Here is a 27670-nt window from a genome sequence, read left to right as displayed (position 1 = left end):
TGACATCATTTATTAAAGAAAGAATTTGTACTGCAGAGTCCACGCAAAAAGTATGGGGATACACGGGCATACAATGTTTTCAGTTGCTGTCAGGTTTGGACAAAAAGAGAAGATGCATAGCTTTTCCAGTATCCATGGTGTGCTTTTCTGGATGTTCTTATGTTGTAACTGCAGCACTCAAATTCTAGCTGCTTCCCCCCAACCCATTACTAGGAAGTATAGACAACACTCCGAAATTGCATGCTGAAATTTTTATTAGGGTCAGGTAGACAATCAACAATGGTTCATTGACCTGTTTGTCTGAAGAACATAATCTTCTCTGGCACTCTCTGAAATAAATAGAAAGGAGAAAAGTTAGTGAAAAATTGAGGCCTCCAGGAGATTCAAATGCTACTGTAACCACTAAAGCAAGAGAGGTGAGAGATCACACCCTCTTCTCCCTCAACTCCTCCTTCTTCCTCATTTTCTCAGGTTAGCACCTGTCAGCCACAGAACAGACAGTAGAACTGAGGTATTTATTATGATATGAAAGTGAACAATGTTTCCTGGCTTGCACTTCCTTGGGTTCTGATTTGAAATATTTCAGGATATACTTCCAAAGGTGTCTACGGAAATGCACCCTGACTGGGTGGAAAACTGAAACCATCCTAAACGTCTATAAACAGAATGGCAAATAAGGAGGTGAAGACCATGCAATGCTGTGCAATGTTAACACCCAAAAAAATTCTGAGTACACAGCAAGACATACACAATAACACCATTGAAACATGCTGCAGGGGGATCCATGTAACCATGCTTGTATGAAGTGATGCAGTTTTCCAAGATATGAGGCTTTTAAATAAATAACCTTAAGTTCTACATAGAATATCATTCATGTAAAATTTACTGTTACTTTGTATAAAACCACACATACACAAAGTAATATTTCTAAGAGGATTGCAAAAGGATTTAAACTAGTGGCTTTCAAGGACAATAATGGAAATTTCAGCTAATTTGTAATCTTAATATTCAACCATGTGCCATCCTAAGAAAAATAAATAACGAGGAACTTGAACATACACAAATTTAGAAAAGTGTGCTAAACATCTGGACAAGCTCAGAGGTATCTCTATGTTTTTACTTAGAGACAATGTATCTGAGCATCTCTGGTGTGAGTGGGACAGAGAGTACAGGCTGCAGATGAGAAATTCCTGAGGTTCAACACAGAAAACAAAGAACCAAAGAGAAGTTGTTGCTGTACGTCTACAGACCAGCGCAACTCAATAGGTAATCATTAAGAAAATAGGAACTACAGAACTATGTTCCTCAAAGGCAGAAGTACATTAGAATGCATCACTGTGATCGTCCTATAGCAACACACATATACCATCCTATACTATCTGAATTCAAAGATCATATATGAGGCCGTAGATGTTGTCACTCCAGTTAACTAAATTTCACCTTATGGTTTGAGAAATGTGAAAGGAAAGGGCTTTGTGCTTAGTAATTTGACTCATACTTGTCATTGATGTCTGGATTACTCAGATCATTAGGCTCAAAAGCAACTTACCTATAACTACTTAAAACGTTCAACTAACTACAGAATAATTAATTTGCTGCCGCCACTCTTCTGTTAAAGAATCGCCCTAGTCTTCCAAAGTCAAAAGAAGGAGGATTCCATTTTTTGCCTATGAAAGGATGAAAAGGACCACGAGGACCAAAAGGACCCCAAACATGAGGTTTATGGTCATCCACTGGAGGAGAAGAGTCTTGTGGGGGGTTTTCTTCTTGGGGTGGTTCTTGTGGGTTTTCAGGAGGAGAGGAAGGTTGGTCTTCAGACTCTTCTGCTGCTGGTTCTTGTTGTGTATCAGTCACTTCATTTGCATCATCATCAGAGGACACTTGTTCCCCTTCTGGCTCAGGCTCGTTTTGTGGGTCACTATTTTCAACCCCATCATCAGCAGAGGGCTCTGGGGCTTCACTCTGGCTTTGCTCCACAGGATCTGGATGGGTAGGGCCAGACAATGGGAACACACTGGTCAGAGAATTTGTTTTTGTTTTTTTATTCCTCTGACCTAATCAAACAATTCTTTCTCCCAGAACCTGTCTGCCAGCTACTAACTCCTTCTTCCATACATCCTTGTTGCTTGGCTTTCTAGATAAACATCCCAATAAGATAGAAGGTTTTGTGTTTCTATCTTGAGATAAGTATGTGCTATGACTGGAAAATATGAACGTTTGGGGACCCTTATTTATCACATGCAATGTCTCCAGAGACAAAATGGCAATAATGCAGAAGAATAGGTTGACATAGGGAAAGTTGCCAGTTGTGATTAAGGACATTTTATGAACTCTCTGCATCTGCAAGGGGTTACAGCCCTGGTTTGGGGGCCCTAGAATGAAATTTGACTTGTACGTTACATCTACACATGGAACCCCAAGAGCAGAGAAGAACAAAATGAGATCCAACAAATTCACTAAATGCCTGGGAACAATTTGTCATTTCTTTTTAAATCAAAGACAGTTACATAGTTATGGAGAAAAAAATAAAGAGAATGCAGGGAAAGACAAATATTTCTCCATATGGTTTATGAGTTGTGTAATAAATTGTAGACAGAAACACTGAGAAATAAGGGAACCACAGACCCTCTCACAACCAGAAGAGTCAGCATTAAGGCACTTTTGGTCTCTTCTCACAGGGCTCATTTCTGGATGGGAGGCAGACAAATTTCTGCTGCTGATAAAGAAGCTTGGTATCCCTATTATTCATTTGGTTGAATTCAGTCATGGTTCCCAGCATTAATGTTGGGAAATAAGTTTCTATCTTTAGAGAAACTAATTTTCACTCATTCCTAAGACAGAAAATATGATAAGACGACACTGAAACACAGACAATTAAACAGCATGGAAGGATGATGGATTGAGCTTTACCTGCAGGGGCGGCAGCAGGAGCCTCAGTGGCGGCCTCTAGGAATAAAGCAAAGGATGAAGTGAAAATTGAGGTCACAGTCTTTCAGAGCTTACAGATGTCCTGCAGGAAAATGTGACTTCCATTCTCAAGCTTCTGAGCACCAGTGAACTCATCAGGCAGCAGTGAGACACTTGAGAAAGGGTCTGGGATGTGTGAGCATGTGCAGATTCCCTGTGCTGTTGCCCACACGCTCTAAATGTAGAATCTTTATTGTCCTCCCTGCACATCAACAAAACACACTGCTCCCTTTTCTTAAGTGTGCGGCATATTTCCAACTTGCATTGAGAATATGCCTCACCAGTTTGTTTCTTCATTAAGTCTTAGTGTTCTCAAGAGGTCAATCAAGGAGTACACATCATACAAAGCAACATGCACTGCCTGAAGCATATTGAAATTCTGAAAGAGGACCAGAGTAAACTCTTTAGACTGGACTATGGTGCTCATACTTCAGTATCTATAGCATTGAATTTATTCCATAATTCTCTAATTTTGAACTGATCTTTGTGTACGCATCTATATCACGTGTCTGGTATATTCTGTGCAGCAAGGCTAGCTCATCGCAGCATTCACTCTGATTATCAGAATGTACGCATACATCTCCACCATATCTATGCCTCTTTGGGGCCAGAGAGCACTTTTCTAAACACAAAGTGGAATACCTTGATCCTCTGATATAGTATTTTCTGGCCTTCAGATTAAATATTTAATAAAAATAGCATGTTATGTGCTGATGATAAAACTGTTCTAACCCTTATCACAGGCATTCCCTTAGGCTGTCTTTCTTCTCACTTGATTCTGTCCTCACTTCCCTCTATCCTCCTCTCTTTCCTCTCTTCTTTCTATTGAAATCTCCAACTCCCACACTATAATAGTTCATACCTTCACTGGGGGTCTGAGCTGAGCTCAGGACCAGCAAGGTCGCTGTGAACAGAACTGCCAGCATCTTGGAGGAGGCTCTGGAGCTGTTCTCAAGTGAGTGATGGGACAAGTCCATTCCCTTTATAAAACAGAGCCCAACAATGGAATCTTTGATCAACAATTGAAGAACTGGCTCCATTCTTTCTCTTTGGGACTTTAGCCCAACAGGGTGGAGTGTGGAGATGTCAACATGTCCTATCTAGAAGCAATAACACGTAATGAGGTGATGTGGTTGAAGGAACCTTGTCTCCTTGCACACAAGTAATATTTCATTATATATGTACCATTCTGTAGTGGTAAATCATAGATGGTTTCCCTTCCAGCTAAATATTCTGAAGAGATTGACAATGAACACAGTTAGCAAGTATCTGTGAATTAGGATATTGGCCTCTTTAGACATATGCCAACATATATGCATATGTTATTTAGCTGGGTCATAAAGTAGTGTACATTCAGGTTTTCAGAATTCTCCACCCCTTTTTCCATTCTGATTGCTGTAGATTGCACTCACACCATAGATGGATGACAGGTTTCCTTATCCAAACTTCCTCTCAAGAGTTTGTTGTCAGCTGTTTTCTTGTTCTTGGCCATCTGTCTGGTGTAAAATGTAATCTTCAAGTACTTTTACTTTGAAATTCTATAGCTTCTAAGAATGCTGGACAATTTTTGTCAGCCATTTTTATTTCTTCTTTCTGAATCTTCTCTGTAGATCCCTTGCCCATTTCATTTGACCTACTTGCTTTCTTGATTGGTTATTGAGTTGTTTGTTTTGAGTTCCCTGTATATTCTGCATAGTATTCTCCTCACAAAAGTATAACTGGCAAAGATCCAAAGCATGTGACCTTCCTATTTACTTGATTATTTCATTTGCTATACAGATTTCTAGTTTTATGAGATCCTGTTCATTTATTAACTCCTGTGTGGATGGAACCGTATTCAAAAAGTCCTTTCCTGTACCTGTATCCTGTAGGGTACTGCCTTTTTTCTTCTAGTAGTTTCAGGGTTCAGGTTTTGCATTAAGATTTTGATCCATTGCAGCTGAACTTCTGTTCAGGGTGGCAAATCTGGATCTAATTTCATTCTTCTACAAGTGGACATTATTTTGCCATCACCATTTGTTGAAGATGCTGTCTTTCCTTCACTGTGTATTTTTATCATTTTTATCAAATAGCACATGGCTGTTGCCTTGCACACTCCTGTGTGGGTCTCCTGTTTCATTCCATTGACCATGTGTTTGTTTTTGCTAGTACCATACTGTTTTTATTCTCATAGCTGTGTAACATAGCTTGGAATGTGAAAATATAACCCCTTCAGCATTATTATTTTCTCAGAAAACTATCTGTGGTGTTCTGTAATTTCATATAAATTATAGGATTTTTTTATTTTTGTGAAGACTCTCATGGGTATTTTGGTTGAAATTATATTGAGTCTCTAAATTTTGTTAGAATAGTCATTTTTACAATATTAATCATACCAAACCATGATGCTGGAACACCTTTCCATCTTCCAGTGCATTCCTTAATCACTTTCCTTCTAAGATGTGAAGTCTTCAATGGCAAAAATTTTTACAACTTAAATCCTTTCTTTATAGATAGTTTTTGATGCTACTGTGAATAAGATTGTGTCCATGTTTGCTCTTTCTCTTTGTTTCTTAGTAATATATGGAAAGGATGTTAATTTTTCTAAGTTGATTTTGTATCCTGTCACTAAGCTGAAAGTGCTAATACTTTTAGAAGTTATAGCAGGTAAAGGTATAGGCCTAGAAAATATTATGCTTGTGAGGTAACCCACACAAATACTACACATTCTCTTTTGACTTGGATCATAGTTCTGAATCTTTAGATGTGAATAAACAGAACCTGAAGTTAACACAACAACCAGGGAAGTAAAAAACCCAAAAAACATAGTGGAGGAGAAGGAGTTCTACAGTAGGATATTGGTGCTTTTAGGGGGAATGGAAAAAAAATGGTGAGACTTTAACCAGGAAGAAAGGAAAGTTTTATTATTATTATTATTATTACTACTACTATTATTATTAATTAATCCCAGGTTTTACTCCCTTCTCTACTCCTGCTAACACAACTTTTTTCTCATCCACTCCTCAGAGAGGTTAAGGCCTCCCCTAGGAAGTGAACAAAGTCTATCCCATCACCTCATTGAGACAGGACCATTTGAACAAAAAGCATTCTGTGTGCACTGATCTTATTTGGGTACATATTTTGATGGCTCCTTTCTCTCCTATTGTTTGCTTTATTATGCCTAATATTTGCCTGATCACATTTTTATAAATAATTTAAATTAGTCAGTAAGCACAGCAGCCTCTATCATTCAGTATGCTTTGGGGGATTGTTTGATGTTCAGATTAGTGCAGGGTGTGTTGCAAGAGGCTGCTTGTTTGTCCTGGACACCCAGAACCAAAATAACCACACATAAACTGTATTAATAGAACACCGCTTGGCCTATTAGCTCTAGCTTCTTATTGGCTAACTCTTTTTTTAAAAGATTTATTTATTTTTTATGTATACAGTGTTCTATCTATCTGTATGCTTGCTGGCCAGGAGAGGGCACCAGATCTCATTACAGATGGCTATAAGCCACTATGAGGTTGCTGAGAATTGAACTCAGGACCTCTGGAAGAGCAGTCAGTGCTCTTAACCGCTGAGCCATCGCTCCAGTCCATTATTGGCTAACTCTTATATCTTAATTTAACCCATCTCATTAATCTGTGCATCACCACGAGGTTGTGGCCTACCAACAAAGTTTCAGCATGTCTGCCTTCATGGTGGCTCAATAGCTTCTCTTTGACACTGCCTCCTTTCTCCCAGCATTCAGTTTAGGTTTCCCCACCTAACTAAGTTCTACCTTGCTATAGGCCAAGCCAGTATCTTTATTCATTAACCCATAAAAGCAACACATAGAAAGAAGGACCTCCTACACCATTTCTCCTTTTCTGTTTAAACAAAAAGGAAGGCTTTAACTTTAACATAGTAAATTTACATATAAAAAAGCAGGTATCTATAACTTCAAATTTACCATAAAGAAAAGAAAAGGTATCAAGCAAGAGTGATAGTTACCATGTTTATATATACTTTATCTTTTATCATAACTAAGAAAATGATAACTATCAATTCTCCAACATCATCAAAGACTCCAGAAGAATATAATCTTACCTACGTAAACAGTTCATTGTAAGCAACTTCCAAACTCTAGAATTGACAGACACATCTTGCTGCCTGGACAGTCACCCAAAGTTCTTTTGTACCATTGGAGCATCCATCTTCAACCTACAGGCCCATAATATCTAGCAGACTTTTTCATGAAGCAGGAAATTTCAAAGACAGTTCCACCAATATTGACAGTTTGTCAGTCACTTTCTTCTATGTCTTGCAGACTCTTTCTATTCTTTCATGAAGTGGTAACCATAAAGGACCATTTCACCCGAATAGGTAAGCAACTTTATAAGGAGCCTCTTCAATGCCCATCTTCTTTTTGAAGTAGATTGGTGCTTCCAGGAGCAGATGTGTCTCACTGCTATGAAAAGTCATAAATTCTTAAAACACCTTAAATGCCATATACTGTAGTCTTTGAAAGATTTAAAGAATCCCTGTCCATCTGAAATACAGCTCTATACATCTAGAAAATCTAACATGACTACAAGCTTGACTACTATAGATGACTTTCTATTTACCAATATTTCTTAATTATACGTTACTTTTTGAAATGAACTGCACAATCACAATACCCTAATGAAGAGTAAAAATATATATACACAGTATATCAAAATTGACTTTAAATTTGTGTCAATAAACCAAGATTCATACCCATGTAAATCTCTACAGCATATCCCTTTTTAAATGTAAACAAAAATATATAGACTATAATTGGGAATATGGATGTAGTTCCTCTCCAAAGCTTCCTCTTTTTGTTTGGCAAAGTAATTTTTAGGGGTGTTTACAATGAACTTTCAGGAGATCTTGGTCCATCAAACCACATTAGTCTGGAATGCTTCCATAGGTTCTCATCTCCTTTAGAAGCAAAAGAAGAACCTCTTTTCCAAAGCAACATATTCTTAGAGCCATATTTTGAAGACAAAAGAACTTTAAAGTATATATGTTAGCTACTTAGCTCCTTCACAGTCAAATAATTCAAGGAAAACACAATAGTATACATAATCCAGACCCTCCGTGTACATTCCATCTTTATGTGGCTTATTTTTCTTACTCTACTACTTTTTCTACAAGTTTAATATTTACTTTATTGCCTTTACTCCTTTAATTTATTACTGTCTGTACACTTTAATATTACATTTACTGTCTCTTTACTCTTTTTCTTCTCTCTCCCAAGCCTATGTACATTTTTTAAACACTGTGTATCATTTAGAAGTCTTTTATGTCTGAGTCTGCTTTATTTTACAGCTGTAATTCTTCTCTGTGCATGAGCACTTCTTAAAATGCTAAAGAGCAACTAAGGCTGCTTTGTCTTTTGACTCAACCAAGTCCAACATGATGGAGTGGAGGTCTGTTTACACAAGCCATCCTCACAGCCCCATTTCCAGGCATGCAGTGTGTCTATGTTACCATTAAGCAAGTTGTAGCTGTCTGCTCACAAACCTCATTTAAATGCTTCTATTCTGCTAAAGCTGACTCAGTAAACCTCTCTTAAAGGAGCTGCCGCATTCCACCAACAAGCAGAACCCATCCGGAAAAAAAATTCCAGTTAAATTTTATTTTTTAGTGTCTAGAATTCCTTTCCAAGCCCTCTAAGGCTTTGCGGGGATTAAGTCAACCACGTTGGATCTCCAATTTCTTACAAGAGGATGCTTGTTTATCCCATCCACCGAAATAACCACACAGAAACTGTATTAATTACAACACTGTTTGGTCTATTAGCTCTAGTTTTATATTGGTTAACCTTTACATTTTAATTTTACCCATATCCATTAATCATGTATCATTAATCATGACATATCAGCAAAGTTTCAGCATGTCTGTCTCCATGACAGCTCCATAGCTTCTTTTCACTCTACCTCCTTTCTCCCAGCATTCAGTTTATTTTTCCTGCCTAACAAAGTTCTAGTTTGTTATAGGCCATGCCAGTTTCTTTATTCATTAACCAATAAAGGCAACACACAGACAGAAGGACCTCCCACACCAAAGGGGGTCATTTGTGAGGGACTTTGGATAGAGATAAGGCACCTAGGGTCACGTGGTAGAAATCTCTGAGAAGTCTTGCTTAACCACTGTCGATCATCGAGTCTGGGACTCTGCCTATGGAGGTCAAAGGGTACAGAGATCATTTTAAAAAGGCATAAAAAATGTCCTGGCCAATGATGATGCAGCCCATGAAGACAGTCAGTGATAATACAATTTCCCCATGTCATAATGGGTGTGAACCTGCAGGGGAGTTACTAGGATCTGACAAAACTACATCAGTTATGACTTCATAGTTCTCCCTAGGCTTATGGTCTTCAAGGGAGACAGATAAGTGACTTAGTCCTGGCAGCCCCTTATATTTAAACCAGGGACTGGCTGGTTTCTACAGATACTAAATAGGAAGTGAGAGTGACCTTAGGGGTCTTCAGTGGGAGGTTTAAAAAGTGGGAAAGGTAGAAAGAAACAGCAGAGGGAAGAAGCAAGCTGGGTGTTCATACTGTGAAAGCAGAAGTCCTGGTGGAATCCAACCTTGATCTTAACATGATGTGTCCAAAAACAGAGGGGTAGCTTCTGCCAAATATTACTACCTCAGATCCCTTGCCTGACCTTCTTCAGTGACAGCAATGAGTGAAGAAGGTAATGTATCATGAAAGAAAAATATCACCTCTGATTTCAATGGACATAGGGAAATCATACTATGGAAAAGCTGGCAAGTAAAGGTCTTAGGGAAGGAGATGGGAGGAACAAATGTGCCAGTGACAACTTGATGTAGGATGCCAAAAGCCTTTTTTTGATTTTATAGTATTTAATGTATTTACTTATTTTGGGAATGTTTATTTTATTGTTTGAGAAGTACATGCCTATATATATATATATATATATATATATATATATATATATATACATAATGGGTTTTTATCTAATCTATTCTTTTTTTCCTCCTCTCTTAATTTCTTAGCCTTGCAGTCAACAGGTATTTTTTCATAATTCCATGTCCTCTTTCTTGAAACATATTGAGTTCACCTGTATGCTCACAGGTGTAAGGCTAAATTATTTAGCTTAAGAATGGTGATGCCAAGCTATATCCATTTTTCTAAAAATAACATAATCTGTATCCTTTTCTTACAATTTTTACTTAGTATTTTTATCATAAAAAGAAATGACTGGTCTTATGATATATTCATCTATACTATCTTCCTCCATTCCTCCTAATACCAATCTTCTTCTAAACATACTTACTTATGAATACATGACTTATATGTTTGTGTGTGTGTACAACTGTGTGTGTGTGTGTGTCTGTGTGTCATTACAGCTTATTTGTGTTCCCCAAATATTCTTGGATGGATATGTAGCCTCCCAACAGAGCATGGTAAATTACCAAGGTCAATACTCTTAAAGAAAACTCCCAAAAGTTAAGTGTTAAGAAAACATAGGTTGGCCCCAGAAATAAAGTATAGGCACCCTCCAGTTCCCTAAACTTTCTGGTCAGTCTGCGGGGCTTCTCTCTGGCTACTAGCTTTCTCTATCTATCCCATCCCAGCTTGCCCCCAAGCACCCCTTTCCATCTGCAGGGTACTAGGATCCCCCAACTTAGCCTGATTTGGGGCTGAGGGTCTGGGGACGCAGTGGTGTGTGCTAGTGCTACAGGGGTTTCTTCGTTCCACCAAGCTTGCACCTACCACGCCCACCCTTTTGTTTGCAAGATCCTTGGCCAGCAAGAGGCCCTGCTCCTGTACCAGGCGGTCCATCCAGAGGGGTAAGTGTGTGCCCGCCTGGCCAGCCGGTTGTTCCAGCAATGGAGTACAGACCCCCTCCAATTCCCTAAACATTCCTGGCCATTCAGCAGGATGTCTCCCTGTCTACTGGCTTTCTCTAATCACTCCATCCCATCTTTCTCCCAAGCACTCCTTTCCATCTACAGGGTCCTTATATCCACCACCACACCCTATTTCAGGGAGGAGGAGATCTGAGAGTCAACTCCAGTGTTGAGGGGTTCTAAAAGAGGGCAGACCAAGAAAAACCCCCAAGTACACAGTTACCCACAGCAAAGATTGGACCAAGATGCCAAGACTCTTCTGACCACATTTGAAGGAAGAGATGGGCAGGTGCCAATGCAAGAATTCCTCCAACAACCTGAAAAGCAACATGATGACACCAGAATCCGGTGAACATACAACATGAAGACTTGAACACCCTAATCCAGAAGAACTAGAAGAAATTGACTTTAAACATAACATTAGGAAAGTGATAGAGATCCTTAAACAGGATGTGAAAAACTCCATTAAAGAAATGGATGAGAAGAATAACAAAAAGTTTGAAGATGTAATCACCCACTGATACAAGGGGACGGATCTAATGAGAGTTTACCAAGGCCAGTTGGACTGGGACTGAATGAGGACGCAATCCAACCAGATTCTCTGAATGTGGCCGGATTCTCTGAATGTGGCTGGCCCGAAGTCTTTCTGAAAAACCATTGACAATGGCACTGGGACTTGTTTCCTCTGCATATACTGGATTTTGCGGATCCAGTCTGTCTGGACACTCACCTTCCTGGACCTGGAGGGAGGGGGAAGGAACTTGAACTTCCCACAGGGCAGGAAACCCTGACTGCTCTTAGGGATGGAGAGGGAGGAGGAGAGGGAGTGGGGGGAGTGGGAGGGTGGTGGGAGGAGGGGCGGAAATCGAAACTTTTATAATTTAATAAAAATTACTTTAAAAAAAAATCATTTAGTGTGCCAAGCCCGTGTGTTAGGCATGACTGGGACAACTGTCATCAGATTCACAGAGACACAATTGATCCAATTTCCTCCCTGTAGCTGGGAATTAAGGGAAGAATAAAGCTATCCAGGTTGATCTCAAAAAAAAAAAGTTTGAAGAAATGAATAAAACCCTCAAAGATGCCCAAGAAAACCAAGAAAAAACAATCAAACAGGTAATGAAAACAGTTCAAGAATGAAAAATGAAATGGAGGCAATTAAGAAAACATAAACTGAGAGATGACAGGATATGAAAAATATGAAAAAACGAACAGTAACTACAGAGACAAGTATAACCAACAGAATACAAGAGATAAGAAAGAATCTCAGATGCTGAAGATACAATAGAGGAAATAAACTCATTGATCAAAGAAAACAGCAAATACAACAAATTCTTAACACAAAACATCCAGGAAATCTGGGACACCATGAAAAAACCAAACCTAAGAATAGTAGGGATAGAAGAAGGAGAAGAATTATAGCTCAAAGGATCAGAAAATATATTCAACCAAATTATAGAAGAAAACTTTCCCAACCTAAAGAAGGATATTTCTATGTAGGTACAAGAAGCATACAGAACACCGAATAGACTAGATAAAAAAAAAAATCCCCTTGCCATATAAAATCAAAACACAAAACATAAAGAATAAAGAAAGAATATTGAGAGATGCAAAGGAAAAAGGTCAGATAACATATAAAGGTAAACCTATCAGAATTACACCTGACTTCTCTATGGAAACCATGAAAGCCAGAAGGTCTTGGATAGATGTGCTGCAGACACTAAAGACTATGGATGCAGACTACTATACCCAGCAAAGCTTTCTTTCACCATCGATGGAGAAAACAAGGTAACCAGGACAAAAACAAATTTAAACAATATGTAGCCACAAACCCAGCCTTACAGAAAGTACTAGAAAGAAACCACAACCCAAGGAAGCCAACAACACCCATAATAACATAGACATCTAACAACTCTCTATTAGCACAACTCAAAGAAGGGAAACACACAAACTCTACCACCAAAAAAAATAAAAATAAAAAAATAAGCAAAGTTAACATCCACTGGTCATTAATATCTTTTAATATCAATGGACTCATTCACCTATAAAAAGGCACAGGTTAAAAGAATGGATATGAAAACAGAATCCGACATTCTGTTGTTTACAAGAAACACACCTCAACCACAAAGACAGACATTACCTCAGAATAAATGGTTGGGAAAAGGTTTTTCAATCAAATGGACCTAAAAAACAAGCAGGTGTTGCTATACTAATATCTATCAAAATTGACATCAAACTAAAATCAATCAGAAGAGATGGGGAAGGACACTTTATACTCATAACAGGAACAATTCATCAGGAGAAAGTCTCAATCCTGAATATCTATACCCCTAATATAAAAGCACCCACATATGTGAAAGAAACATTACTAGAACTCAAAGCACACATCAAAACCCACACACTAATAGTAGATTTCAACACTCCTCTCTCACCAACAGACAGGTCAACCAGACAGAAACTTAACAGAGAAATAAGAGAACTAATGGAGGTAATGAATCAAATGTACTTAACAGACATCTATAGAACATTTCACCCAAATAGAAAAGAATATACCTTCTCAGCATCTCATGGAACCTTCTCAAAAATTGATCACATACTCGGTAACAAAGCAAACATCCACAGATACAAAGAACCTGTGTCTCACTGGATCATCATGGGATAAAGTTAGAATTTAACAATAATTCTACCTCCAAAAAGCCTACAAACTCATTGAAACTGAAAAGTCAACTACTAAACCACCCCTGGGTCTGGGAAGAAGTAAAGAAATTAAAGTCTTCCTTGAATTCAACGAAAATAGACACAACATACCCAAACCTATGGGACACTATGAAAGCAGTGCTAAGAGGAAAATTCATAGCACTAAGTGCCCACATTTTAAAAAAAATGGAGAAAGCTCGCTTTAGAGACTTAACAGAACACCTTAAAGCTCTAGAAAAAGGTAGTAGATTCACCCAGGAGGAGTAAAGATTGGAAATAATCAAACTGAGGGCTGAAATCAACAAAATAGAAACACAGAAAACAATCCAAAGAATCAATGAAACAAAGAGCTGGTTCTTTGAGGAAATCAACAAGATTGACAAATCCCTATCCAAACTAATCAAAAGGCAGAGAGAGAACATGCAAATTAACAAGATCAGAAATGAAAAGGGGGACATAGTCCTAGAGTACTTGGCTTTCTAAGTTGACGTGGAAGTGCTTTATGTTTTGGGAAACAGGGTCTCTACATAGCCCTAGCTGTACTGGAACTCAACTCTGAGATCAGGATAACTACAAACCCACAAACATCCCATAACCTTTACCTCCAGAGTGTTATGATTAAAGATATGCACCACCAAATCCAGTCTCCATGGAGTACTTTGGAAGCCAAGAAACTAGAAAGGGGACAATTTGTGTTATGAATACTTTAATGAGAGGTGCTAAAGTAAAGTAAAATTAGTGTGCAAAGGGGGAACACCAGGCAGGAGGAAGTTTAAACAAGGAGAAAAGTTCTGGGATGGGGAAGATATGGTATCAGATGGGAGAATTAATTAAAGTGAAGGGGCTATGCAACACCCACACAGATACCAGCTGTGGTGGTTGGCATGAGAATGGCCGCCATAGGGTCATGTATTTGAATGCTTAGTCAGCAAGGGGTGAAACTGTTCTAAAAGATTTTTAAAAATTAGGAAGGGTGACCTTGTTGGAGAAAGCGTGTCAAAGAGGATGAGCTTTGAGGTTTCTAAGGCCCATACCAGACCACTATTTCTCTGTCTCCTGGCCATAAATTAGGATATACCTCTCAGCCACTTCTCCATCTCCATGCATGCCGTCATACTCCTTCACAGGATAACAGACTAACCTCTGAAATCATAAGCAAGCCTCCAATTAAATGTCTTCCTTTTAAGAGTTGTCTTAGTCACAGTGTCTCTTCACAGTAGTAGAACAGAAAGTACGGCATGCACTATCTGGTCACCCAAATGAAAAACACAAAAAAGTTTGAAGTCAGATACCCTTGAAGGCTAGATGATGCTGGTCCTAGAAGTAACAGGTACCTTAACCAAAATTCCAAGGTCACGTGATGAATCCCTCTCTCAGAGTTGGTCAGGGAGACAGAGAGGCTTACCCACCCCAAAAAATATGGGAAGCTCTTCCTATTCCTCTTATTTGTGAGCCAGAACTAGCTGAAAATGCCTTATCGATGAAGATGTTATATGAATTTAATTAAAGGTAAAGAAAAATAAAGCAGGAACTGCGATGGAGCTTCCTCTCTGTTGGGTTAGCTCTCATAGTGCCAGAGGATGTATGAAAGCTGCTAAGGGTTTAAAGGTATCAAGTCTTTCCCAGGTGGGAACTGCACAAATTACAGTGTCAAGCTGCTATGCAAAGTATGCATTGGCACAATAGTGACAAGACTGTTGTGGGGGCAACCAATTTATTTTTCAATATGGGGCAGTCTCCCCAAGAAGTAATCTGTCATTAATAATGTAACCGATCTCCAAACCCATTTTCACCTGAGGCATGAAAACCTTTGTTGTGCCCAAAATACTCCTTCCCCTTTTAATTTTTCTTTTTATTTACATTTTATGTGTTTATTTGGGTGTGGTGTGGTGTGTGTGTGTGTGTGTGTGTGTGTGAATGTATGATGTGTGTGTGTGTGTGTGTGTGTGTGTGTAAGTATGTGTGTGCAACAGTCCACCTGAGTGTGGAAACCAGGGCACAACATGTAGTTATTGCTTCTCTCTTTCTACTGTGTATGTTCTAGGGTTCTAAGTCAGATGATCTTCAGACTCTTTGGCAGATGCTTCTCCATGCTAAGCCATCTCACTGGCCCCTTATTTATATATGTATGCGTTTATTTATTTAGTTGTTGCATTTCTCTCTGTGTGTATATGTGAGTTTGTGTGTATGTTTCTCTCTCTCTCTCTCTCTCTCTCTCTCTCTCTCTCTCTCTGTGTGTGTGTGTGTGTGTGTGTGTATACATCCATTGGCAATGACACACATGTGGCAGTCAGAAGACCACTCACAGAAGTTTATGGTTTTCTTCAGATGTGTGGGCTCCTGGGCTATAGCTCAAGTCATCAGGTTTGGCAGTAGACACCTTTATCTGTCTCCCCTGCATTTTCATCCATATCATGTGCTTAGTCCTCACAGAGCCTTTTATTTTCATTTTGTCCTGATTATCACTGGGTCCTCTAGATACTTAGCAGAAGTTGAGCCTAACATGAATGATCCTAATGAGTGGTTACAGTAGATCTTTAGATGGAAAAGTAAGAGTGAAGCTGGGTGGTGGTGGCACACGCCTTTAATCCCAGCACTCAGGAGGCAGAGGCAGGCAGATCTCTGTGAGTTCGAGGTCAGCCTGGTCTACAACAGGTTGTACTACTACTACAGGTAGTTACAGGATAGGCTACAAAGCTACAAAGAAACCCTGTCTCAAAAAAAAAAAGTAAGAGCAAAGTAGCAGAGGGAAGAGCAGGGTTGCCAGGCAACAGTGTGCAGCATCAGTGGAAGCACTACTGCATACAGAATTCAGTCTTTACCTAAGCCTGGGGTATCCTGAGACAAAGCATGTGATTTCCTAGAAACACCACACAGCACAAGACATTTCTCTGATGTTCTTCAATATCAGCAATGAGTGATTGTATTAATGTACCAAGAAAGAAATCTTTCATAGACCCAGTGAAAATAGAGGTTAGGGCAGGCTGACAGGAAGGCTTTTGGAGGGTGATTTAAAACCTTTATCAGGAAAAACAGATAATTTTAGCAGCAATATGTCAAGGTCTCACTCTATATCATGATAAGAGCCAGGGATGGATAATGACTGGTAAATTTGTGAATTAAGCTGTGAGATTAATGACTTCAAACATAGGAGACAGAGTACAAAGGAAGGTCACTACTGTACTTCATAGGACAACCCAACTCAGCCCTTGTAGTCATTATGAAAAGACAAAATCGAAGATTCTGTATCTCAACAGCAGGATTAACCATAGAGAGCTTGCCAACACAGAGGTCTTTGTGCACTATTGCCAATATTTGAAAAGAAGTGGTGGAAATCCCTTAACCTCAACCACTGTATTTCACTGAATCTTGACCTCTGCCTTTGAAGGCCAGAAATAATTAGAAGAAGGCCTCAACAGCTGTATCAGCCACATGCAACACAGCCCATGAAAACTAACAATGCTAATACAATTTCCCCCATGCGGTAGTGAGTGTGTACTCTGCATGGGAGATGCTAGAACTTGGCAAAACTACTGCAGCTATGACTTCACAGCTCTCCCTAGACTTACGGGCTTTACGGGAGACAGAGAAGGTGCTTATTCCCTTATGTGTAAGCCTGGTCACTATCTAGTTTCTCTAGATACTAAACGGAAAGTACGAACGGCCTGAGTGCTTTTCAGTGGGTGGTTTAGAAAGGCGTCAGTGTGAAAGGTAGAGAAAAACAGCAGAGGGAAGAAGCAGGCGGGGTGTCTCATACTGCAGAAGCAGAAGTCCTGACCAAAGTCGGCCTTGACCTTGACTTGATGTGGACAAAAACAGAGGGGTAGCTTCTGCCAAATGTAACTGGCTCAGCTCCCTTGCCTGACCTTCCTCAGTGTCAGCAATGAGTGAAGAGGGTAATGTATCATGAAAGAAAAATATCACCTCAGAACTTGATGGACACAGTGAAATCAGATTACAGAAGACCTGACAAAGCAAAGCTATCAGGGAGGAAGATGAGGATGACAAAATAGGCAGGTGATGTTAGTCACCATAAACATTTTTGTTTTGTTCTAATGTTCTAATATTTAACAGAATTATTTATTTTTGGAATGTTTATTTCTGTTGTTTGAGAAGTCTATACATGTATATATTGGGTTTTGATCTAGTCCACCTCCTTTTCCCTCCCCTCTACTTTCTGTACTATCTACTCATCTAGTATTTTCCTCTTTATCTTTTGTGCTCACTTTTTAAACTTCCTGAGTCTACCTACATGTGCACTGGTGTAGGGCTATATTATTTAGCTTAATATGATGATGCACAATGATATTCCTTTTACTGGAAATATTATAATTTTACTATCTTGCATGCTTTTTACTTAGCATTTTTTAATTATTCAAAATAACGGCTTCTCTTCTGATGTATTCATATATCACTGTATTTTTCCCATATGCATCTCTGATATTACCTTACTTCATTCTTTCTAATACCAATCTTTCCCTAAATGAACTTATTTATACTTGCATGACTCATGTGTATGTGTATATGTGTGTGTGTGTTCAAGTGTAATTTCTGCTACCCAAATATTCTTACATATGTAGCCTTCCAACAGAGCTTGGCAACTGACCAGGGGCTGCACACTTAGAGATAACTGAACCTTATTCTCCCAGAAGTTAAGAACTGGCAAAAGCTCTGCAGGTAGGGATGGGATTTCATGCCCAACTCCCCTCTCCATGCTGGAATATTGCTCAGTCATCCTCTGGATTTCACTGCAACCTGCTGAAATGGCATTTTTTTCATGTTTAATTTTATTAATTCATGTCTTTTTCTTTATTTTGTGTCTTGCTTGCTTGCTTGGCTTTTTATTATTGTTATTATTATTATTATTACTTTGAGACAAGGTCTCATTGGTCCCAGGCTGGCCACATACTCTCTATATAGTCAAGGATAACCTTGTCCTTTTTATAGCCTTCCTCTGCATCCCAAGTGTTAAGGTTATAGTTCAATTATCTACATATTTTTATAGCTACTTACATCTCCAAAATGCTCAGTCTATTCATTTACACATGGGGCTTCCTAGACAGCAGGACCTGGTTCAGTCCACAGGCTGATCCGCCCTCTCACTGCTCACCCTGGTAAATTGCACTTCAGATTCCCAACCACCCAGGGGAGTGAGGATTTGAAGTATGGGGTAGATTCTACATGTTGAGGCATTTGAACTGCTTTTCAGTAAGGGAGGGACAGGTGTTGCCAGCAGAGATGAGGTTTGAATTTCGCAACTTACTTCAGACACATCTGGAAAATGGTGGTGGAGTTTAAGCGAGAACCAGACCTGCTCTTGGTGTAGGAGGGTCTTCTGTCTATGTGTTACTTTCATTGGTTAACTAAAGAGACTGCCTTGGCCTTTTGATAGGGCAGAAAATTAGGTGGGCAGAGTAGACAGAACAGAATGCTGGGAAGAAGGGAAGTGTGGCAGATGCCATGGCTCTCCTCTCCGAGACAAACGCTGGTTAGACTCACTCTCGTTAGACTCACACTGGTTAGACTCACGCCGGTAAGCAAAAGTCAAGTAGCAATACACATTAATGGAGATGGGTTAAAATAATATGTAAGAGTTAGCCAAGAAGAGGCTAGATATAATGGGTCAGGCAGTGTTTAAATGAATACAGTTTCTGTGTAATTATTTTGGGTAAAGCTAGCAGGGAACCGGGCAGCAGGAAGTGGCCCGCAGCTCCACTTTACAACATGCTCTAATCTCTTCTTTGAAAGAACTGCTCCAACTCCTGTGAGGGGAACTAACAAAAGATGTGACTGAAGGGGAGAATGATAACAACCCTCCTGAGTTTGAGGAAACTTTTCAGCAACAGGACATAAAATACAGGTAAGTTATCTCACCTAGGATTTATTCTAAAGGTGATATCAAATGGAATTGCAAAGAGAACATTCCCATGGTAATAGGAATTAAAAGATATTTTTATAACTAGCTATTAAAAGTAATTAACAGAGAAAAAATGAAAGAATTATATAATCTTAACTGTGACCAGATCATGACTATATTTGGCAAACAGTCTTTGGGAAAAGTGATAAAATTCAAAGATTTTAGGGTAGCCACAGCCTAGTCTGAATGGTCCTTGTAAGACTCAGATAATCTAACACAGACAGAACAGAGATGCGCATGCATAGAGCAAACACATAAACATCACTCTGGACTCTAAGCATGGAGGCCTCTGAGGAAACAGAGCTTTCTTGCAAAGTAATCCTGTCATTTGAGCCTCTAACGCATGTGAAATGAACTGCTGTTCTTCCTTCACTCAGTCTGTGGGTTTGCATCATCTTCTTCACATCATTTTGTTTGTTTTGCTTTGTTCTGCTTTCAGCAGCCTCAGGAAACTAATACAGAAAAGGGTAGGGGCGTGAGGGAAGGACATTAATAATTCTATCTGTAGCATGTTGCCTTTGAAATAGATTTGGAAGGCAAATGACAGCTAGAGGATTTCCATGGTCCTACGTGCCGAAGTGCCAGCTACATGGTGCTTGTGACTTCAACTTCATTCTTCCTAACTCAGTTTTCTGTGTCAGCTTTTCTCTGTATTTTTATTATCTCCTATGAGTTCATAGCTCATAATTCTGTTTTACGACACATTATCTCTTCACTCATTGTTGGCAGTAGGGAAAAACTGGGAAGGACTTGAACTGAGTGACATTTGGCAGACTCACATAATATCACTTGGGAACCAGGAAAAGATGGGCTGTAGTGACTTCCCACAGAGCTGCCATATCAAAGGTCACCCATACAACATGAGCAAGTCTGCCTGGCTCTCTCCTTCATCCTTCCTCTGGCTAATTTCTCACCTGAAGATCTACTGTGTGTCCCTGGCCAGGTTCACTCATCTCCAGGTTTCCTCCCATGTTGTATCTTGGACCAAGTACTTTGATTCTGTCTCCTGAAAACCTCGTAGCTTTTCACATAATTAGAACAGAATTATCATCTTCTAATAGATCTCTCTTTAGAATAAACTATGCTCATTCTGTGGAAATCATCACTGTCTCTCTCACCTATCAAGGGTCAAATCATAAGAGACAATCCAGATTGCTAAAGAAGCCCTCTTTTACTAATCTTTGCACCATTTAAAAAAGACCCAGAATTGATTCTCACAGGCAGAGCCCAGGACCCATAATTCACACTGAGATAGAACAGTTCTTTCATAATAATCACCAACATGGCCCCACCCACCTGCGACCAAACCATATATAACCTACAATCCTGCACAGATCTATAAACCTCTGCAACATTCCCAAAGTATGAAACAGGAGGCACCTGCATTCAGTGATGGTTTGCATCTTTCAGGGTAAAGAGAAGCAGTAAATAAGGAGGTATAACAGATTCCACAGCCATTCAAAGGAAAATGATTAGTTTAGGTGTCCAAGTGTACAAAGAAATGTTTGATAATCTAAACATTTGTTATCCCCGTAGATAACTGCCTAGTCACAGATAGTGCATTCTGCGGTGTGCAATGTTTAAGGTAGAGATTCACAGCTAGTCAAAGCATTGAGTGACTCTGCTTGCTCAGGTCTAAATGGGACAACTATACCCACCACTACCTCAAGACTCAAAACATCGCAGAAGAGGGGTTAAATGAAGATAAGATCTGGAGGAGGGGGAGCAGCGCTGTGAAACAGTCTTTGGCATGTGATGTGACAGCTGCACTCAGGAACTCAGAGCAGACATGGTTCTGTAGAGGACCTGTACGGCAACAAGACAACCAAAATGGCAGCACTGATGGGAGAGAAGACGCTCATGAGACCTGCCCCCAGATGAAAATCTACTGGCAGCCGATGGTTGTGAGGGGAGGATGACCATTTTCTTTGGGTCTTTAGTCATTGCTGGTTGTCCATGCTCAGTTAATGGTCCCACATGCATGTGTATACAAACAACTCCAATTAGATTCTGTGGGTTATTAAATTTAAAAAACACAAAGAAATAAAACATGAAGCTAAGAGGGAGATTGATGTGCGAGTCCCCTCTGTGTGCTGTGATTACCATTAATGAATAAAGAAACTGCTTTGGACCTATAGCAAGGCAGAACTTAGGTAGGCAGGGAAAGCGAGGTTGAATGTTGGGAGAAAGAAGGGTGGAATCAGGGAAAAGTCATAGATCCTTTGCCTGAGACAGACACTGAAAACATTACCCAGTAAGCCACTGTCACGTGGCAATGCACAGATTAATAGAGATGTGTTAGTTTAGGATATGAATTAGCCAGATATACGCTTAAGTTATTGACCAAACAATATTACAAATAATACAGTTTTTGTGTGATTATTTTGTGGCTAGGCAGCTGGGACCAATGAGCAGCCTCCTCCCCCAATAAGAGATGTTTTAGGTGAGGACTCCAGTGGAAGATGGAGGAAGAGAGGAGAGATACAACCAAAATACAGTGTTTTAAATTCTCAAAAAGTAAAAATATTTAAAAAATAGACTTTAAATACCTTACTAGATGCTTAAATATAAAACTATCTGTAAAACTGTAGTTCAAAATGAAGCACAAAATATAAGAAAACTCTACTATAAAATTATTATAAATTCTACTGCCTAACTGTACATCAATTGTTTCTGTCTTTGATTTTGTGAGACAGATTCCCACTCCATGACACAGACTGGTCTACAACTCATCATGGAATTCAGGCTTGCCTTGAACTCACAGCAACCTTGATGCCTCAGGATTCCAGGAGATGGCATGATACAAGTATGCCATCACACCTAACTAGCTGTTGTTTCTAAACTACCCCAAACAGCACTGGTTCTCCAAAATAATACTGCACAAACTGCTGGAGCCAGAAGGCAGGATTTTCAACCTGGTGTTTAACATTTAATTTTCTTAATTATTATAAGCCATTTTTACACAGACATCTGTGTATCTTCATACAAAACTCTAGTGAAATTGTATATTTTTTAAAAGCCAGCCTATGATGTGTTTCTGCCCTTCATTGAGTCAACCTGGGTGGAGATTAATATGTCTGTCTTGTCTGATACAAAATCTCCCACAAAATAAGCACCTAAGCCAAGAACCCAAGACTATTTGACATTAGGGAGTTGCGGATGCAAATCAGTTGACATTAATTACATTTTTAGTTGTGGGGTGGAAGAGGCCACAACATGCATGTGGAAGACAGGGGAGAACTTGTAGGAACCAATTCCCTTCTCCACCATGTTGGTACCAAAGATTGAACTGGGCTGTCAGGCTTGGTGGCAGGTGCCTTTACCCACTAAAGTCATCTCACCAGTCCACTAGCCATTTAATTTTAGATATACTGGACTGCCAACTGGGAACACCACAAATACTAGATCCTGATGTGTATGAATAGTATGTTCCAGAGAGAGACAAAATTGTTTTGAGGGTTAAACAATACAGTTAAGCAATTCTTTCCCTTTAAAATAAACCACTCTCAATCACAGTTCCAGTGAATATTTTTTTAATTAGGCCCACACAAGGTAAGGGCAGAGCTCATGAATGCCTGACACATTGATTATCATTCAGGACCACTTTTTCTTTGCTCTCTCTTTTTTTGCTGGGAGCATCTCGGATTTCCATTGTTTTTTACAATGATACAATATCCAGAAGGGTACTGGTAGGCTTGTTTCAAAGTTGGAGTCTTCTCAGAAAGTGGAGGAGAATGCAATGATTGTCACAGCAAATAGAACCTTTACTGTGTTGGCTAAATTAAAATAAATAAAGCAGGAGTTACCAAGAGAACCTCAAGATATCGGGCCCATCTTGCTCATTTAACACTTTGAGCTTGGGTGTGGAATTTTATTTCTCTAAATATAATCACTTATCCTCTCTCAATCCTGTGACTAGCATGAAAAATTTAAGCAGTCTATTGATATCCATTCTATTGTAATAAGAAACCCTATTAGAGAATTAAAAAGCAAAAATACAAAAAGAACCAGGAGGGTCTAGAGGAATGGCTCAACAGTTAGCAGCAGAATCTATTCTTTCAATGGACCCAGGTTCATTTCCAAGGACCCACATGGCATCTCATCATTGTCTATAACTTCAGTTCCAAGGACTCTGACACCTTCTTCCAGCCTCTGTGGGCACCAGGCACACACATGGCACAAAGACATACATGTATCATAACTCCCATACACAATAATAATTTTTAAAACATTTTTTAAAACCAAAAGAGAGGAGATATTAAAAGAGAAATTACTAATTCAGAGTCCTTCAGTTTTTCATGGAATCATGCATTCTATGCATTAGATGGTGGCTTGGCTAAGAGTCTACATATTGCACTGGGCTCCACGCCCTAGAGAAATCAAAGTGGAATTTATGAACACTCAAGGGAGAATTTGTGCCCTGTCATGAGTCTACATGAAGTTCCAGACCCCTGAATAGAAAAGACCGGCATGAGGCCGGGTGGTGGTGGTGCATGCCTTTAATCCCAGTACTTGGGAGCACTTGGGAGGCAGAGGCAGGCAGATTTCTGTGAGTTCAAGGCTAGCCTGGTCTACAAGAGTTAGTTCCAGGACTGGTTACAAAGCTACAGAGAAATCCTGTCTCAAAAAACCAAAAGAAAAAGAAAGAAAGAGATGAAGGAAGGAAGGAAGGAAGGAAGGAAGGAAGGAAGGAAGGAAGGAAGGAAGGAAGAAAGAAAAGGCCTGCATGAAGGAATAATTTATTTTTATATCTTATTTTATTTTACTTACTTTGAGATGGAATTTTCCTCTGTAGACCAGGCTGGCTTGCAACTTACTATGTAGACCAGTCTGACCTGGAACTTATCATGTAGACCAGGCTGGCCTGGAACTAAGAGATTCAGCTGCCTCAGACTCCCACATGCTCAAATTAAACATTTATGCCACCATTTCTAGCCACGCCTATAATTTATCTCAGTTTTGGGGAAGGGTTAAATGTGGAGTCCATTCTGAAGGGGTTAAAATTAGCATCAAATAGAATAACAAATCTCTAGATAGGTATCAGGGCTAAAAGAGAAGATACTTACAGGATCAAGAGTCCCAGCGAAGGTGAGGTTCAGGTCTGCAATGAGAAAGAAAATAGATGAAACTTTATAATGTCTTCACTAAGCGCTAGAAAGAAAGATGTAAAAATGTGAAGGGCGTGATGGCTTACACCTTTAACCCAGCACTCAGGAGGCAGAGGCAGGCAGATCTCTGTGAGTTCAGGGATAGCCTGATCTATATATCAAGTTCCAGGGCTAGGGCTACATAGAGAGACCCTGTGGATAGAAAGATAGATAGGTTGGTAGAAAAATAGACAGACAAATGGACAGACAGACAGACAGGCGGGTGGGCGGGCGGGTAGGCGGGCAGATTGGTGGGTGGGTGGGTGGGTACGTAGATGGTAAATGAATGGACGGTATAAATGAGAGCAGCAAAGAAATCCACTGATTAACTCATGAAGCTTTAAATTTCCTTTGCTTCTATTCGGTCCAAATACAAATGACAATTAACACTTAACCAAAAGTTTGGCCCGGGAGACCATCTGTCTGGAATGTATTGTAACCATTAGAAGAGAAAAGGAGATGATTAACCCCATTTCCCTAACCATATTTCCAAACACATGAACACCCAAAGAGCTGACCCTCTGGAGCTGCCCAGAGTTTGCTCGTGAGACAGGTGGCTGACAACAAACTGGTGGTTACCAACAGGTATCTTCTACTGAAAATACTCCAGGACAGAGGGATGGATACATATTCTTCAAGTTTCAAAGACCTTTTGTGAAAAAAAATTACCCCTCCTCAGAGGTCAGGCAGCAAGTTTCCCAACTTGGGACCTTCCTCAACAGTGAGACAAAAGAAAGGGTCACAGGGGGAAAATGCTAGCATGTAAGGAAAACAAACTGCCCTACCTGAGGTCTCACTGTCTTCTTCTAGAAAACTGGAGGGGACTGTCTCAGCCTCAGGAGAGGACACGGTGAAGACAGAACAGACAAGTATAGTCACCCACTGTGGAAGAAAGCAAGCTTTCCTAGAGGAAGGCACGTGATAGGTGTGGGCCCAGAAACACTTATCCAGACCTCCAGAAGTAACACCCTCACTTACCAGAAATCTGTGTGTTTTCGTGATATACTTCTTTGTTCGATAGGAAGTCTGAAGTCGGATTAAAGTCCATGGTTGAATCACTGTCTGTGTACACTTTTCGAATTTTTGTTATCACTTTCTCAATTGGTGGTGGTAGTTTTCTGATTGATTTTATTAAGTTAATGACTGAATCCATTAGGCCTTCAATGTCAGCAGCTGAATTTGGTAGTTCTTCACTGGGTACGTCTAGTGGGTCATCGGTGATTGGTTCTAGAAGGTAATTGATTAGAGTCTCCTTGGTTATAACTGGTTAGATCTTGCTGATTCTGGTAGGTCTCTACTAGTGAATTCTAATGGGTGAAGTGGATTCTAAAGAAGCCCAGCAGAAAAGAACAACTCAAGTCTTTTCCAGTGCACGCCTCTGTCATCTCCACCCCTTCCTGTTCTGGGCCCTCTGTTCAAGGGACAGTATAAAGTGGCTGTTGTTGTGTGTTCCCACCAAGTCTGTCCAGCAGCTAGAGTCCCTGGGCTACCTCAGAACAGTGTGATCAGAGCCCACTCCTGCCTTTCTTGAGGAGTCAGTTGAGGACAGAGCATCTGTGTTGTGCCTCTATCCGTGTGCTGGTCAGACTAATACAAAAGAAAAATTCAAGTCTCACCTCTAAAATCCTTCCAGATTTCTGAAGGCTGCAAACAAATCTACTAATGGTTAAAATTTAAAGAAACCACTGGTCCTATGTATAAGCAAGAGCGGAATCAACCCTAACATGTTCCATAACAGCTACTTTTCATGTAATGCCCTATGTCCAGGACCCATTTTCAGCACATCCCAAAACACTCAGTCCTAATGTCATAGGGCTGGTTACCTACAGAACCCTCACAACCATGTGGTCTGCTGTGCACAGGGACAGGAGAACCTGTCTCTCAGGGACAGGTTCATCTCACCAATAGCAGGAACTGTCACCAGTCTCTGTCTCTCTCTCTCTCTTTCTGTCTCTCTCTCTCTCTTTCTCTCCCTCTCTCTTTCTCTCTCCCTCTCTCTCTCTCTCCCTCTCTCTCTCCCTCTCTCTCTCTCTCCTTCCCTCCCTGTGTGTTTGTCTGTCTGTCTGTCTGTCTGTCTCTCACTGTTTCTCACTTGCCTTAATCTCACACACATGTATAGTGAGGAAGCCCATCCAGCAGCTCAAAAAGCGAGAGTCACCTAGCAAGAGCAGGTGAGCAAGTGGGATCATTTTCACTCAGGTGGGTGAGCGACTCTGAGAAACTGCCTGACTTCAGAAAGAACTAGAACAAAAAGTTTGGTGGTTGTTAGATCTTTCTCTCTGGCTCTCAAGGACATATTTCTTTCCTTGCTCAACATGGTCCAAGTTTCCATTCCAGTCCCACACAGATTCACAGTCAGTGACAGAGCTGGCTGCCCATGCTCTCAGACATGACTGAAGCTCACTCTGTTAAGGCGTCTTCATCTCTTTATCGTAATTCAACAGATCCTATCACCTCCTTGACAACCAGTGAGGATAGCACCATCAGAATCATCTCAGCCATCCTGCCCTGCTCTCGTCTAACCAAGCTCGTTAGCTATATGTAATTAATTCAAACTCACAACCAAAATCCACAGCTCAGTCACTCAGCTGCCATTCTCGCCTAAAACAACCTCGACAGAATTATCCAGTTTCTACTTAAAACAAGTCAGTCCTTCGCACACCCATCTCCACACAAAGGCACACTCACAAACTTGAACTCCCTTCTCCAAAGGATTGCAAGGTGCACACACCTGTGGGGAAAGTCACAGTCAGAGCACACAAGCCAGCGATCACCAGCACCTTGAAGAGCATCATGTTTCAGTAGGATTAGTCCAGGAAAAACTCTGCTGGGTTTTTATACATTCTTCTGCCCTGCCCCTGAGGGTGTCTTTCCTTTCCACAGCTGACTGGAGGGGGAAAGAAAGAGAGACAGGGGTGGGTTTGGGAGGGTACCCTCATGAGCCATTAAAGAATGCACCAGGAAGGAGGTTAAGAAAAATTAACAAGGGTCAGAGGGACAGTAGAAGCCAGGCTACACTAGGAGAGAGTCTGATGAGATCCTTTGTGAGATCAAGTGCATCACCCATTGGCA

The 27670-nt window shown here is 40.1% G+C and overlaps 1 protein-coding gene across 2 annotated transcripts; it reads right to left on the bottom strand.

The window, feature by feature from the left end:
- Window positions 1-236: 236 nt before the first annotated feature.
- LOC125399111 (uncharacterized) lies at window positions 237-27488 on the bottom strand. Of its 2 annotated transcripts, none has more exons than XM_085687249.2 (7): window positions 27330-27488; window positions 25577-25825; window positions 24518-24552; window positions 3830-4067; window positions 2911-2946; window positions 1550-1982; window positions 237-329 (listed from the first exon to the last, which is right to left on the bottom strand). In XM_085687249.2, the coding sequence occupies exons 1-6, from the start codon at window positions 27391-27393 to the stop codon at window positions 1588-1590; spliced, it is 1017 nt and encodes a 338-aa protein (XP_085543375.2). In that variant the 5' UTR covers window positions 27394-27488; the 3' UTR covers window positions 237-329; window positions 1550-1587. The 2 variants fall into 2 exon arrangements, with proteins under 2 accessions (XP_085543375.2, XP_085543376.2); XM_085687250.2 differs by having other exon boundaries at window positions 3830-3947.
- Between the last annotated feature and the right edge of the window lie 182 nt (window positions 27489-27670).

Source organism: Myodes glareolus, chromosome 3 (genome assembly GCF_982192425.1).
Source record: "Myodes glareolus chromosome 3, mMyoGla1.1, whole genome shotgun sequence".
NCBI lineage: Eukaryota > Metazoa > Chordata > Mammalia > Rodentia > Cricetidae > Myodes > Myodes glareolus.
Note: the sequence above shows the minus strand (reverse complement) of the source record. Positions and strands in the feature narration are given on the sequence as shown.

What these genes read in the sequence shown, in the direction of transcription:
- LOC125399111 (XM_085687249.2), bottom strand. Translation starts at nt 27,393, where the DNA reads ATGATGCTCTTCAAGGTGCTGGTGATCGCTGGCTTGTGTGCTCTGACT. An exon ending in GACTGTGACTTTCCCCACAG is followed by an intron (nt 25,826 to 27,329) that starts GTGTGTGCACCT and finishes ATTACCTTCTAG; the next exon opens with AACCAATCACCGATGACCCA. An exon ending in TCCTGCTGCCGCCCCTGCAG is followed by an intron (nt 1,983 to 2,910) that starts GTAAAGCTCAAT and finishes CTACCCATCCAG; the next exon opens with ATCCTGTGGAGCAAAGCCAG.